A 14,647-nucleotide genomic window follows, 5' to 3' on the forward strand; every position below is an offset into this window, starting at 1 on the left:
GGCCCCCAGAAACCGCTCGTCTCCCTGCCCCCCTGTATCCCTCGTCTCCCCTGCCCCCCAGAAGCCTCTCGTCTCCCCTGCCCCCAGAAACCGCTCGTCTCCCCTGCCCCCCAGAAGCCTCTCGTCTCCCTGCCCCCAGAAACCGCTCGTCTCCCCTGCCCCCCAGAAGCCTCTCGTCTGCCCTGCCCCAGAAACCTCTCGTCTCCCCTGCTCCCCCAGAAACAGCTCGTCTCCCCTGCCCCCGTTTCCCCGATCCAAGCCCTGCTCCCCCGCGCCCCTCTCATCTCCCCTGCCCCCGTACGCCTCTCATCTCCCCTGCCCCACTGTACCCCTCATCTCCCCTGCCCCCGTACCCCTCATCTCCCGGCCCCCGCACCCCTCTCATCTCCCCTGCCCCCCTGTACCCCTCATCTCCCAGCCCCCGTACGCCTCTCATCTCCCCTGCCCCCCTGTACCCCTCATCTCCCCTGCCCCCGTACCCTTCATCTCTCCTGCTCCCCTGTACCCCTCATCTCCCCTGCTCCCCCATTTCCCCGAACCAAGCCCTGCTCCCCCATACCCCTCATCTCCCCTGCCCCCGTTTCCCCGATCCAAGCCCTGCTCGCCCGCGCCCCTCTCATCTTCCCTGCCCCCCCTGTACCCCTCATCTCCCGTGCCCCCATACCCCTCATCTCCCAGCCCCCGTACGCCTCTCATCTCCCCTGCCCCCCTGTACCCCTCATCTCCCCTGCCCTCGTACCCTTCATCTCTCCTGCTCCCCTGTACCCTCATCTCCCCTGCCCCCCGTAGGCCTCTCATCTCCCCTGCTCCCCCATTTCCCCGAACCAAGCCCTTCTCCCCCATACCCCTCATCTCCCCTTGCCCCCCATTTCCCCGATCTAAGCGGTGAACCCCTGTACCCCTCTCATCTCTCCTGCCCCCATTTCCCCGATCCAAGCCCTGCTCCCCCATACCCCTCTCATCTCCCCTGCCCCCGTACCCCTCTCATCTCCCCTGCTCCCCCGTACCCCTCTCATCTCCCCTTGCCCCCGTAGCCCTCTCATCTCCCCTGCTCCCCCGTACCCCTCTCATCTCCCCTGCCCCCATAGCCTTCTCATCTCCCCTGCTCCCCCGTACCCCTCTCATCTCCCCTGCTCCCCTGTACCCCTCTCATCTCCCCTGCCCCCCGTAGCCCTCTCATCTCCCCTGCCCCCATAGCCTTCTCATCTCCCCTGCTTCCCTATACCCCTCTCATCTCCCCTGCCCCCCCATTTCCCCGATCCAAGCCCTGCTCCCCCATACCCCTCTCATCTCCCCTGACCCCCCATTTCCCGATCCAAGCCCAGCTCCCCCATACACCTCTCATCTCCCCTGCCCCCCCATTTCCCCGATCCAAGCCCTGCTCCCCCATACCCCTCTCATCTCCCCTGCCCCCCATTTCCCCGATCCAAGCCCTGCTCCCCTGTACCCCTCATCTCCCCTGCCCCCCATTTCCCCAAACAAAGCCCTGCTCCCCTGTACCCCTCATCTCCCCAACCCCCCCATTTCCCCGATCCAAGCCCTGCTCCCCCATACCCCTCTCATCTCCCCTGCCCCCCATTTCCCCGATCCAAGCCCTGCTCCCCTGTCCCCCTCATCTCCCCTGCCCCCCCATTTCCCCAAACAAAGCCCTGCTCCCCTGTACCCCTCATCTGCCCTTCCCCCCCATTTCCCCGATCCAAGCCCTGCTCCCCCATACCCCTCTCATCTCCCCTGCCCCCCCATTTCCCCGATCCAAGCCCTGCTCGCCCGTACCCCTCTCATCTCCCCTGCCCCCCCATTTCCCTGATCCAAGCCCTGCTCGCCCATACCCCTCTCATCTCCCCTGCCCCCCCATTTCCCCGATCCAAGCCCTGCTCCCCCATACCCCTCTCATCTCCCCTGCCCCCCATTTCCCCGATCCAAGCCCTGCTCCCCTGTACCCCTCATCTCCCCTGCCCCCCCATTTCCCCAAACAAAGCCCTGCTCCCCTGTACCCCTCATCTCCCCTATCCCCCATTTCCCCGATCCAAGCCCTGCTCCCCCATACCTCTCTCATCTCCCCTTGCCTCCCATATCCCTCTCATCTCCCCTTGCCCCCTATTTCCCCCGATCCAAGCCCTGCCCCCCCCTTTCCCCTCTCATCTCCCTCTGCCCCCCACCCCCCGGTCTCACCCCTGCCCCTCCTCTCTTGCAGCCGAGCAGTGCCCAGAGGATCGGCACAGCATGGTGGTGCCCACCATCATCGGGGTGGTTCTGCTGGTCCTGATCCTGATCATCGTCATCGCCTACGTGCTGGGCCGGCACCGGTCCCGGGGCGGCTACCAGACCATCTGAGGGGCCGGGACAGGGGGCAGTGGGGACAGTGGGGGCAGCGGGGATGGGGCCTGTCCCCTCTAGGAGGTGCCGGCTCCCCTCCGGTCCCACGGTGGGGCCTGGCTGGCTCGGTAGGGCAGGGAATGGGGTGAGGAAGAAGGTCCAAGATCCATGTATTTTATTTTACTGATTAAATAAATTTGGGCCGGATGGGGGGGGTTGTTGGTGAATACGAGGACGTCTCAGTTACGGCTCGTGCCCCGGCTCCTGCCAGCGTCCCAGTGGGCTCGCCCGGCACTGGATGCGGCCACCTCTGGGGCGGGGCAGCTGGTGACCCGGGGATCCCTCGCCCGGCGCTGGATGCGGCCACCTCTGGGGCAGGGTGGCTGGTGACCCGGGGACCCCTCGCCCGGCACTGGATGCGGCCACCTCTGGGGCGGGGCAGCTGGTGACCCGGGGACCCCTCGCCCGGCGCTGGATGCGGCCACCTCTGGGGCGGGGTGGCTGGTGACCCGGGGACCCCTCGCCCGGCGCTGGATGCAGCCACCTCTGGGGCGGGGCGGCTGGTGACCCGGGGACCTCTCGCCCGGCGCTGGATGCGGCCACCTCTGGGGCGGGGGCTGATTAAAAGCCAACAGTTATGTTTCACAAGTATAGGACAAGGACTGGGGTGCTTCTGGGGGTGGGGCTCAGGAAGGGGAGCTCTCCCCCACAAGCAGGGCTGGCCCCGGGGCCACGCTGCAGTGCTGGCATGGGGAGGTACCCCGGCAGTCTGGCTATATCCTGGCCCCCATGGGGGGCCCAGCCTGACCCACTGACTCAGCCACGGGTGGGAACGGCCCCACCCAGCTCCTAAGGGGAAATGGGGGTGTCACGGGGCTGCTTACATCATTGGGGTGGCGGGGACAGGGGCAGCCCCCCCTCAGGTCACGTCCTCTGGGGCAAGGCAGATGGTGACACAGGGACCCCGCGCCCGGCGCTGAGATGCAGCCACCTCTGGGTGGGTAGACTGGCTGGACAGATAGACACACCCCTGCCTGCATGTCCTCCTTGCTGTCCGTCTGTCCATCCGTAAGGCCGGCCAGCTGGACAGACAGAGCAGCTGAGTCAGCCAGGTTGGGGCTGACCGGGCAGCTATGGGGCAGGAGGGGGACAGAGAGAGGGGCCAGATGTTGGCAGACAATTACACTACGGCTTCTTTGGGTTGAAGTTTTTGTTTATTGCGGCTACAGAGAACCCAGGCATCCGGTTCCTCGGTTCCTCCCAATACTCCGCCCCCATGACCCCCCTCCCACTTCAACTGCCCCTTGCCCAGCCTGGTTTCAAATTCCCAAATCCCTGCCACCACCCCAGTTCTGACACCCAGCCCCTACCCACACTCCCGCATGGCTCCCTCACTTCACTACCTCCCTACCCCTGCCCCCAGGAGAGGGGATTCCGGGGGGTGGGGAGGAAGGGAATAAACATTCAGCAGATTAATCAGGGGGTTGGGAGGCAGGACACCTGGGTTCTCTCCCCGGCCCTGGGAGGGGAGTGGGGGCTGGTGGGTGAAAACAGGGGGGGCCGGGAGGCAGGACTCCTGGGTTCTCTCCTCGGCTCTGGGAGGGGAATGGGGGCTGGTGAGTTACAGTGGGGGGTGGGGGGTGGGAGGCAGGACTCCTGGGTTCTCTCCTCGGCTCTGGGAGGGGAATGGGGGCTGGTGGGTGAGAACAGGGGGGGCTGGGAGGCAGGACTCCTGGGTTCTCTCCTCGGCTCTGGGAGGGGAATGGGGGCTGGTGAGTTACAGCGGGGGGGGGGGAGGCAGGACTCCTGGGTTCTCTCCCCAGCTCTGGGAGGGGAGTGGGGGCTGGTGGGTTAGAGCAGGGGAGGCTGGGAGGCAGGACTCCTGGGTTCTCTCCCCAGCTCTGGGAGGGGAGTGGGGGCTGGTGGGTTAGAGCGGGGGGGGGGGGGTGGGAGGCAGGACTCCTGGGTTCTCTCCCCGGCTCTGGGAGGGGAGTGGGGGCTGGTGGGATAGAGCAGGGATGGGGCTGGGAGCCAGGACTCCTGGGTTCTATCCGTCAGTCCCGCAGGGTCAGAGCCAGCGCCTCACGGATCTCGGCCGCGGTGCCCTCCTCTCCCTCCCCGTCTTCGATGGGATCTTCCTCCTCCTCTTCCTCTTCCTCCACCATCCAGCGGGGCTGGAAGACGTCGCCGTGCATCTCGCAGACGTTGTGGAGGGTGGAGCAGGCGGCGATCAGGGTGGGCAGGAAAGAGACGTCAGTGTCGTTGCGTTTCTGGAGGCAGCGCCAGCGACCCCTGAGGCGCCCGAACGCCACCCCCACCACGGTGCGGGCGGCGGCGGCGTACTCGTTAAAACGCCTCTGGGCCGGCGTCAGCTCCCTGCCCCGGTAAGGCCTCATCAGCCAGGGCAGGAGCGGGTAGGACGGGCCGCCCAGCAAGTAGACGGGCACCTGGACGCCTCCCACGTCCCGGGCCGCCCCGGGGAAGAGCTCCCCGCGCTGGGCGCGCTGGTAGAGCTCGGAGGCCCGCAGCACCTGGGCGTCGGTCTGCCTCCCGGGGCAGCCGACGTTGACGTCCCAGAAGCAGCCGCGGGCGTCGACGGCGGCCTGCAGCACCACCGAGTGCCAGCCCCGGCGGTTGAAGTACCCGGCGGCGTTCTCGTTGGGGGCCCGGATGGGGACATGCAGGGCCCCCAGCACGCCGGCCAGCTGCGGCGGGGCGGGGAAGCCGGCGGCCCGGGGCCCGGCGGGGGCGGCCACGTAGGCCGGGGTGAGGATGGCCACCACGGCCTCGCAGACGTCCCGCAGGATCTTGCAGACGGTGGAGCGGGAGACGCCGAACTGCTGCTCCACGGCCCGGTACTCGGTGCAGGCCCCGAGCCGCCAGAGGGTCATGGCCAGGCGGACCTCGGCGGGGATGGCCCGGCGCATGTTGGTGTCGCGCCGCTGGATGGCCCCCCGCAGCCGCCCGCAGAGGTAGTCGAAGGTGGCCGGCGCCAGGCGGAAGTTCTCGGCCCACTCGCCGGGCCCGAAGGCCTTGGCCCGCACCGTGTCCCAGAAGGCCGAGCTGCGGGCCTTGCTCCAGAGCCGCCGCTCCCGGGCCGGGGCCGGGGCCGGGGCCGGGGCCGGGCCCGGGCGGGGCAGGAGCGGCGGGCAGGCGGGGCGGGGGCAGGGCCCGGACGCCGGGGTCCCCGCCCGCCAGAGCAGGGCGAAGCGGCGGCCCCAGCGGGCCCGGGCCCGGCGGTGGCGGGCGGCCCGGTGGCGCCGGGCGGCCTCCCGCAGGCGGCGGCCCCGCTGCAGCCGCAGGTAGTAGAGCAGGCAGAGGGCCACGGCCCCCCGGCTCAGGGCGGGGAGCGGGCAAGATGGCGGGGCCGGGGCGGCCATCTTGGGTTGGCCAAAGTTTGGTCAAGGCCGGGAGTGGGGGGGGGGAGGGGCGCGAGGGGGGGAGGGGGAGAAAGGGGCTGTAGGGCGCATGCGCGGGAAGGGCAGCCGGGCGTGGGAAGGGAGGGCGCCTGCGCGGGGAGCACAAAGGGAGGGAGGGCGCCTGCGCGGGGAGGGATGGTGGGGGGAGGGCGCGTGCGTGAGGTGGACCTGATACGAGGGGGGGAGAGAGCGCATGCGCGAGGAGGACGGAGGGGGAGCTGTTGAGGGACAGCGCGCATGCGCGCCCACTCAGAGCGGCGCATGCCAGGCTGCCCCTTTCCTCTGCCCCCCCGCTACGCATGCGCCGAAGAGAGCGAAAGAGGCGACGGCGGAGGGAGGAAATCTGCGGCGGGAGTGTGGGCGCATGCGCACAAGCAGTGTGGGGGGGGGGAGGCGCCTGCGCAGCGAGTGGCTCCGCCGGCGCCTCCGCGCCTGCGCCGCAGACACCGCGGCCACATGGAGGCGGAAGCGCCGGCCGAGCCGGTGTGGGCGTGCGGCCATTTCCCAAAATGGCGGCGGCGGCGCTGCAGGGGCTGCTGGTCCCGCACCTGCTTCCCGAGCGCTGCTACGACGAGCTGTTCCTGCGCTTCAACCTGCTGCACGGTGAGCGCCCGCCCCTCCCGCACCGGGGCCACACCCCCCCCGGCCGCCATGGCAACGCCAGGCGCCCGCCCTCCGGCGCTCCATGGCTGCGGGGCGGAAGTGCCGCGAGAGGCCGCCATGACGGTGCGGGGCGGAAGTGCCCGGTGAGGCGTGCCGGCGCCATGACGGTGCGGGGCGGAAGTGCTCCCAGAAGGGGGGTTCCTGCGGGAGGGGTGACCCCCATTGTCAGCTCAGTCCCCTGCGATGACACATCTCGGCCTCAGCCGTCTTCCCACTTCTGGGGGGACTACAATGGAGGGGCAGTGGGGGTTGGTTGGGGGTCAAGGGGGGGCAGGGGTAAGGGGGGGTGGGGGTCGGTTGGGAGTCGGTGGGGCGGGGGCTAATGGGGAAGGGGGGGCCTGGGGGAGCAGTGGGGGTTGGGTAGGGCGCAGTGGGGTACGGTGGGGGGTCAGTGGGGCAGGGCAGGAGCTACCATGGGGGGCCAAGGAGGGAATTCAGGGGGAGGGAGCCAGGCACACCCAGAGGGCCAAGGCCGTGAGGGAAGGGGGCGAGCAGAGGGGCGGGGGGGGCCCATGGGGCAGGATGGGGAGCTGGGGGGGGCCAGGACACAGGGAACCAAGGGTACCCAGAGGGTGCAGGGGGGCCATAACGCCGAGGGCCGGGGGGGTAGGGATGCTCAGAAACACATGACATTGGGGGAGACTGGCCCATGGGGGGGCAGTCTGAGGGATGGGGACCGATAGGATCAGCATGGGGACCCGGTCACAGGGGGTGGGGTACCCGGGATATCCAGAGGGGCTGCAGATGCCGGAGTGGGGGGTGGGGGATTGGGGCTGCTGGGGAAGGGCAAAGGGGGCAGGATGCTAAGGGCACCCAAAGAGGCCTTAGGGTTGGGGGCCAGTGAAGTACCAGCCCTGGGAACCCAGCTGGGGAGGATGTGAGGGGGTAGGGGGGTGGGACGGGACGTGCTGCTGCCCCATATTTGTATTGACCCTCCCCACCCCCCCTTTCTCCCTCTCCATTTCCTTCCCTCGTCCAGTTCCCTGCCTGAAGATCCTGATCAGCAAAGGGCTGGGAATCGCCATCGTTGCGGGGTCGCTGATGGGTACGGATCCGGCTCCTTGCATCCCCTGCTCTCTGTCTGGGTGGGGAATGGGGCAGGGGCCTGTCCCTTCTGGTGGGGTGCCGGCTCCCACCCGGCCCCAGGGCAGGGACTGGCTGGCTCGGGGGGCGGGGAATGGGGCAGGGGCCTGTCCCCTCTGGGAGGATGACGAGAGACCCCTCCGTTCCATGCCGATGGGGGGCTGCCCCCGGCCCTGACGTGTGCCCCATCTCCCTGCAGTGAAGCTGCCCCAGGTGTTTAAGATCCTGGGGGCGAAGAGCGCCGTGGGGCTCAGTTTCCACTCTATCCTGCTGGAGCTGCTGGCCCTCACGGGCACCATGGTCTACAGCATGGCCAATGGTTTCCCCTTCAGGTGAGGCTGCGCCTGCCCCCCCTTGCCACCAGGGGGAGCCCCGGCCCCATGAGCACCGCCCGCCCCAGCCCCTGCGGGGTCAGGCCAGGTCAGCCCTGGGGTGGGAGAGCCCTGCTGGGAGCTAGGACTCCTGGGTTCTCTCCCCGGCGCTGGGAGGGGAGTGGGGGCTGGTGGGTTAGAGCGGGGGGGGCTGGGAGCTAGGACTCCTGGGTTCTCTCCCCGGCGCTGGGAGGGGAGTGGGGGCTGGTGGGTTAGAGCAGGGGGGACTGGGAGCCCGGACTCCTGGGTTCTCTCCCCGGCGCTGGGAGGGGAGTGGGGGCTGGTGGGTTAGAGCGGGGGGGGCTGGGGGCCAGGACTCTGGGGTTCTCTCCCCGGCTCTGGGAGTGGAGTGGGGGCTGATGGGTCAGAGCTGTGGGAGCTGGGAGCCAGGACTCCTGGGTTCTCTCCCTGGCTCTGGAACTCTAACTAGGGGTGCTCTATCAGAGGGCCTTTCCCCTTTTGGGGGTGCTGGCTCCCTCGCGGCCCCAGGGCAGGGGGCTGGCTGGGCAGGAGGGCAGGGTTTTTAGGGCGGGCCGGACCCCCTGTTTTCTCCCCCCTGCAGCGCTTGGGGCGAGGCGCTCTTCCTCATGCTCCAAACGGTCACTATCGGTTTCCTGGCCCAGCACTTCGGGGGACGCACAGCACAGGGTGAGTGGGGCGCGTCCCCCCGCACAGGGTACAGGGTGTGGGGAGGGCTTGGAGAGGGGGATCCCTGCGTGGGGGGGGTTTAACCCTCTCCTGTCTCTCCCCCTCCGCCCCCCTGCAGGTATCTCCTTCCTGTTGCTGTATTTTGCTCTGCTCTGCCTGCTGCTCTCCCCCCTCACCCCCCAGGCCGTGGTCACCCTCCTGCAAGCCACCAATGTGCCCGCCATCGTCATCAGCCGGGTAAGGGGCCTGCCCCCTCTAGGAGGCGCTGGCTCCCCTCCGGCCCCAGGGGGGACTGGCGGGCTCAGGGGGGTGGGGAATGGGGCACGGGGCCTGTCCCGTCTAGGAGGCGCCGGCTCCCATCTGACCCTGCATGCAGGGGACTTTGGCTCAGGGGTCACACTAGTGGTGGGGGGCTGTGTGAGTTTTATGGGGGCTGCCCCCCCCCCCAGCAGGACTTATTCCGTCGAGGGTGTCAAACCAGCCCTTTACCTCCGCCAAAGGTGGGTGGTCGTGGGGCTTGGCTACTCCCGGCCTACAAGCGGCTCGGCATGGGAGGCTCATGGCGGGGATGGGGGGGCCAATCTGTCCAAGCTGCTTATCTGGGGGGGGTCTCGTCTCCTCCCCCCCCCACTCAGCTACTACAAGCGGCTACCAACTACCGCAACGGGCACACGGGGCAGCTGTCGGCCGTCACCGTCTTTCTCCTCTTCGGCGGCTCGCTGGCCCGGATCTTCACCTCCGTACAGGTACCACAGCCTCCCCCCGGGGGGGCATAGGGGGGGGGCTTTCCCTCCCACTATCCCTCTGGGCATGCTCCTGGGCAGAGGGGATCCCCAGAGGGGACAGGCCCCACGCCCCATTCCCCACCCTCCTGAGCCAGCCAGTCCCTGCCCTGGGGCTGGGTGGGAGCTGGCCTCCCCAAGAGGGGACAGGCCCCACGCCCCATTCCCCGCCCCCCTGTCCACCCTCACCCCTGTCCGTTTGTCCCCCTCCAGGAGACGGGCGACCCCCTGATGGCTCTGACCTACGTGGTCTCCTCCATCTGCAACGGCGTCATCGCGGGCCAGCTCCTGTATTATTGGCACGTGCCGGCCAGCATGGAGGCCAGGAAGAAGCGGGAATAGGGGGGGACGGACCCCCAGACTCTGACCATGGCCCCTCACTGCCATCTGAGCCATATCGAGGTGTGGGTCAGGGGCACCCACTCAGCCCTGCCCTCCCTCAGCCCGGAGTAACCCCCGTCTCCCCAGCTGGGCTCCGGCAGGGAGGGGGAAGCTGGGGGGGGGGTAGGTCTCTAATTAAACACTGATTTGCCATGAGCTCCTGGCTTTGCCCATATGGGGGGGATTTCTGGGACTCCCTGCTGCAGGGGCAGGGAAGGACAGAGGGTGGAATTGGAATGGAGGGGGGGCAGGCATGGAAACTCCCAACCCCTCCTCCCCTGCCCCCCCTTGCACCTAACGAGCTCAGTGCTAATCGGGCCAATTACTCACCACCATTCTGCTTCCCTGCCCTCCCCCCCACCCCCGCTGGGAACCGGGCACGGGTTCTGGGAGGGGAGTGGGGGCCGGATGCCTGGGTTCTCTCCCTGGCTCTGGGAGGGGAGTGGGGGGCTGGCTGAGCCCTGGGCTCCCCCTTCTACTGCCCCCCTCCGGGCAGCTTTCCCTGGGTGATTCACCCCTTCGTGTCAGAACAGGCGGGGGCCCGGGCCCTTCCCTGGTTACCGTGGCAACTGGGTGGGGTGATGGCAGGCGCTGGTGTTGTAGCCGGGAGAGAAGACAGTTACTGGGGCAACGGCGCCATCGCCTCCCACCCCCCCATTCCCTGGCACATAGGGGGTTAACTCTTTAGCTCCTCTCGGAGTAGCTGGGAACCGTGGGGGCTGCGGGTCGGGAGCTGGGGTCACCGGCGGAGCTGGAGGGGCAGGACTGGGCTGGCAGGGGGCTGTGGGTCCGGAGTGGGGGGCACCTGCAGGGCTGTGGGGGCAGGGCTTGGCTGGCAGGGGGCTGCGGGTCAGGAGTGGGGAGCACCGGAAGGGCTGGGGGGGCAGGGCTTGGCTGGCAGGGGGCTGCGGGTCAGGAGTGGGGAGCACCGGAAGGGCTGGGGGGGCAGGGCTGGCCTGGCAGGAGGCTGGGGCATTTTCATTTCCTCCTTTAAGTTTTTCTTGCTCTTGGGGGTGGGGTCAAACCCTGCTGGGGGGTTGTCGATCTGTTTCCTGCCCCCCACAGAACATCTCATGTCTCCTTTGCCCCCCGCCTCCCCCCAGTAACGCTCCGGGGTCGGGGGGCGCGTCCAGGAACCAGGTTTATTCTCTTTACAAAATATGTTGTCAAACTACCTTAACAGAGACAGCGCCCCAGTGCCTTTTCTGGGGGGGTGCAAGCCCCCCCACTTCTCTGGGCTGTCCCTACCACATGCACCCCCTTTTTCAGCCCCTCACTACCTCCCCCTCTTTCTAGTGCCAGTGCTCGGGGACCTGATTTATTAGGGGGTGGGAGAAGCTAGCAAAGAGTTAACAGAGGGGGTGGCTTTAATGTGTGTGTGTGAGGGGGAGATGGGGTGCTGGGGGTGGGGGGGAAGAGAGCCTCCACCCTGCCCCCCCAGTCCCCCCTGCTGGGGCTGGAGTCACTGGGTAACCCCCATGGAGTCCCCCCAAAACTTTGTTCCTCCTCCACATTTTTCTTCTTTCCGTATAAAAAGCTGCCCCCCCCTCGGTCCCAGCCCCCCGCGGGCTAGAGGGGCATCAGCGGCGCTGGCCCGGGGGGCTCGTAGGGCAGCTGCGGGAAGCCCTCGCCCACGTCGCAGGCCTGCAGGCCGTAGGCGGCCATCATGTCGCGGAAGTCGGCCGGCAGCACCCCGGGGTGGGGCGCGGGGTCTTGCTTGTAGGGCGTCGGGGTCGGGGGGCCGTAGGACAGGCCGCTGCGGGGGGTGGGGGAGAAGAGGGGTTAACGAGCTGCATAATTACAGCTTCAGAATGAAGGCGGGGGAGAGAACCCAGGAGTCCTGGCTCCCAGCCCCCCCTGCTCTGATCCACCAGCCCCCCGCTCCCCTCACAGAGCCGGGAGAGTACCCAGGCGTCCTGGCTCCTAGTCCCCCCTGCTCTGACCACCAGCCCACACCCCGCACCCAGAGGGCTGGGAGCCAGGACACCTGGGTTCTCTCCCAGCTCTGGGCCATGTCATGGGGAGGGCCCGGCGGCGGGGGGGGGGCGTGTGTGTGTGTGCCAGCCCTGCCCCCACAGCTGCAGGAAGAGTCCCCCCCCCAGGGCTGGGTGAGCCGGGCCGCATTCCTCAAGTGGCCTGTTAATCCGGTTCTGGGCGTGAGCGGCTCCCCCGTGGCCTGCCCCGGCCTGCCCTCCCCTCCTGCGGCCGGGGATGGAACCCAGGTGTCCTGGCCCCCGCCTGCTCTAAGCACTAGCCCCTGCTCCCCCTCCGGAGAACCCCGGAGTCCTGGCTGCCTGACTCCCCTTCTCCTTTAGTGGGCAATGGAGCAGTTAGAGCAGGGGATGCTGGGAGTCAGGATTCCTGGCTTCTCCCCCTTGTGCCTCAGTTTCCCCTCCCATGGGCACTGGATCCCACACCCAGAGGCACACCCACGCCCCCGCCCTGCAGAGCCAGGCCAGGGATTGGACGTGGCCTGGCTGGGTCATGACCCAATGCCAGCCGCAGGGCGGGTGCTGCCCAGCTGCCAGCCGCACCCTGCCCCTGGCAGGGACCCAAAGTCCTGGGGGGGAGGAGGGGCAGTAGTATCCTGGCACATGGGGGAGGCAGGACCTGTACCCAGGTCCTGGGAGTGGGGGCCGGTGGGTCAGAGCGGGGGCGGCTGGGAGCCAGGACTCCTGGGTTCTCTCCCCGGCTCTGGGAGGGGAGTGGGGGCCGGTGGGTATGAGCGGAGGGGCTGGGAGCCCGGACTCCGGGGTTCACATACCAAGCAGCTGGTGCCCTATCATGCCCTGGGCATCACTCAGCAGCTGACACTGACTCACCTCGTTAACAACAGTTAACATGCAAATTCTGGGGCTTCGGCCCATGGGGTCCCAACCAGCCCCCGAACCTGGTGTATGTTCCCCTGCTGCGCCCGGCGCTGAGATGCGCCCACCTCTGGGGCAGGACGGCTGGTGACCCAGGGACCCCTCGCCCGGCCAGCTCCAGGGATATTTATATGCAGACCCCCTAATTTCAACCAGCCCTGGCTGGGGGAAAGAGGGAACATACCAGCTCCCCCCCCTTGCCGTTGCTAATACCCCCCAATTTCCCCACTAAGGGGGCACAGCTGGGGGGGGCCCCTGTTCAGCTGAGGGGACGGGGGACAGGAGGCGCGGGCGGGACCCACCTGTACCCTCCGGCTGCGTTCCCGTAGCCGGTGCCGGCCGAGCCCGGCGGGTAGCGGGGCGGCTGGTAGCCCAGGGGCTCACCGTAGCCCCAGGGCCGGGCAGCGGGCAGCTGGGGGAGCGGTGGGTGGTCCCCCGGCGGCTCCTTGGCAGGGGCCCGGCCCTTGCGGCGGGGCCGGTACTTGTAGTCGGGATAGTCCCGCAGGTGGCGGGCGCGGAGGCGCTTGGCTTCCTCCACGAAGGGGCGTTTCTCGGCCTCGCCCAGCCGGCGCCAGGCGGCCCCCAGGCGCTTGGAGATCTCCGAGTTGTGCATTTTGGGGTGCTCCTGCGCCAGGCGCCGGCGCTGCCCGCTGGACCACACCATGAAGGCGTTCATGGGGCGCTTCACCTTGTCCAGGGGGGCCCCCGCCGCGCCCTGCCCCTCGGCCATGCCCGGCCCCATCTGCAGCCGCCCGCCCAGGGGAGCAAGATATAGCCCAGCCGGGGCCCCGCCCATGGGGGGGGGGTCAGCCCACAGCCAGCCCAGCAGGGTGGCCCCGCCCCCCACCGCCTGCCTCCTCCCCACACAGATATCCTGACCCCCCCCGCCCCTCCCAGAGCAGGGGAGAGGACCCAGGAGTCCTGGCTTCCAGCCCCCCCAGCTCTAACCCACCGGGCCCCGCTCCCATCCCAGAGCTGGGGAGAGAACCCAGGCGTCCTGGCTCCTTGCTTTACCCCCTCTAAGGACTAGCCCCTCCCCATGACTAACGGGGGGGTTAAAGCCCCCCAGCTGCGACATGATTGTTCCCTCCCTCCCCCCAGGCCCCTGCCTAGTGCGACATCTCCCCCCTGTGGCCAGTCTCGGAATTACACGTGCTCCTGTTGGTCTCTCAGGACTTACTCCAGGCCCCTGCTGGGGGGGAAAACCAAGGAATCCTGCCCCCCAGGGACACCCTAGGCTCCCCCTGGGCTGGTGCTGAGCTTGTCCTCTGACACCTGCCGCCCCCCAACTCTGGGGGGGGGGGGGAAGAGCAGGGAACTCACTGAGGGAAGGAACCCGCAGCTTCCCCTGCTGGCCAGAAAACCCACCTGCCCCGGCCAATTGAACCAGCTAATGAGGCTGAATTGGGGGAGGGTTGAAGGGGGGGGGGGCACCAACTAGGGCCTGACTAGATGCCCCCAGGGGTTCCTGTCCATCCCCACGCCGCAAGTGAAGGGCGCAGAACCGACATCTGTTCTTTGCGGTGGCTTTATTGACAATCTCTGCGGGGGGGGGGGGGAGAGCGGGTTTATGGGGGGGGTGATTTTCTGCCCCCCTGGCCACATTTTCAGGGGGCAGGGAGGGGAAGACACAGCAGCTGTTGCTTACGAGTTTGGTTCTTTATTCTCTTTTAAATACTGTACAGTGAAAAATAAATAGTCTCAACCGTCACAGCTCGATTTTGCCCCCCCCGTGTCCCTCCCGGCCATGCGACACTGGTGTGGGGGCCAGCTCTACCGTCTTTCCCCCCCCCCCATCTGCCACAGCATAGGGGAAAAAAAAAAAAATACCTGCTGTTTTTATATTGCCTGGAAACAAAAATTCACCCCCCGCTCCACACCCGTGGTACCTTCCGGGTTGTTGTTTTTTTTTTTTTTTAAAGGGGGGGGGGATAAACGGCACAGCCTCAGGCACCACGCCCCCCAGCCAAAATCGTTGCCCGAGCGACCTAGGCGGAAGGGGGGGAGAACCGAACGAAAAAGGAAGGGAAGCGACACGCGCTCAGAAGGCACAAAGAAACCCCGCTCCGGTTTCGACCTGCGGCCGGTTTTCGTTTCCTGGCTCGAAGGGAGTCGTC

At 67.9% G+C, this 14,647-nt stretch overlaps 2 protein-coding genes across 5 annotated transcripts; one reads left to right on the forward strand and one right to left on the reverse strand.

Moving 5' to 3' along the window:
* Positions 1 to 5,918: 5,918 nt before the first annotated feature.
* MPDU1 (mannose-P-dolichol utilization defect 1) lies at positions 5,919 to 10,417 on the forward strand. 4 transcript variants are annotated; one of them, XM_038386201.2, is made up of 7 exons: positions 5,940 to 6,338; positions 7,378 to 7,443; positions 7,681 to 7,813; positions 8,415 to 8,500; positions 8,619 to 8,737; positions 9,136 to 9,246; positions 9,496 to 10,055. In XM_038386201.2, the coding sequence occupies exons 1-7, from the start codon at positions 6,035 to 6,037 to the stop codon at positions 9,622 to 9,624; spliced, it is 948 nt and encodes a 315-aa protein (XP_038242129.1). In that variant the 5' UTR covers positions 5,940 to 6,034; the 3' UTR covers positions 9,625 to 10,055. The 4 variants fall into 4 exon arrangements, with proteins under 4 accessions (XP_038242130.1, XP_038242133.1, XP_038242129.1 ...); XM_038386205.2 differs by lacking the exon at positions 9,136 to 9,246 and having other exon boundaries at positions 5,937 to 6,338; positions 9,496 to 9,769; XM_038386199.2 differs by lacking the exon at positions 8,415 to 8,500 and having other exon boundaries at positions 5,942 to 6,338; positions 9,496 to 10,014.
* A 369-nt stretch (positions 10,418 to 10,786) lies between these two features.
* SOX15 (SRY-box transcription factor 15) lies at positions 10,787 to 13,307 on the reverse strand. The gene is made up of 2 exons (XM_038386231.1): positions 12,833 to 13,307; positions 10,787 to 11,419 (listed from the first exon to the last, which is right to left on the reverse strand). Exons 1-2 carry the CDS (start codon positions 13,270 to 13,272, stop codon positions 11,233 to 11,235), a joined length of 627 nt encoding a protein of 208 aa, XP_038242159.1. The 5' UTR covers positions 13,273 to 13,307; the 3' UTR covers positions 10,787 to 11,232.
* Positions 13,308 to 14,647: the final 1,340 nt, after the last annotated feature.

Source organism: Dermochelys coriacea, chromosome 28 (genome assembly GCF_009764565.3).
Source record: "Dermochelys coriacea isolate rDerCor1 chromosome 28, rDerCor1.pri.v4, whole genome shotgun sequence".
Classification (NCBI taxonomy): domain Eukaryota; kingdom Metazoa; phylum Chordata; order Testudines; family Dermochelyidae; genus Dermochelys; species Dermochelys coriacea.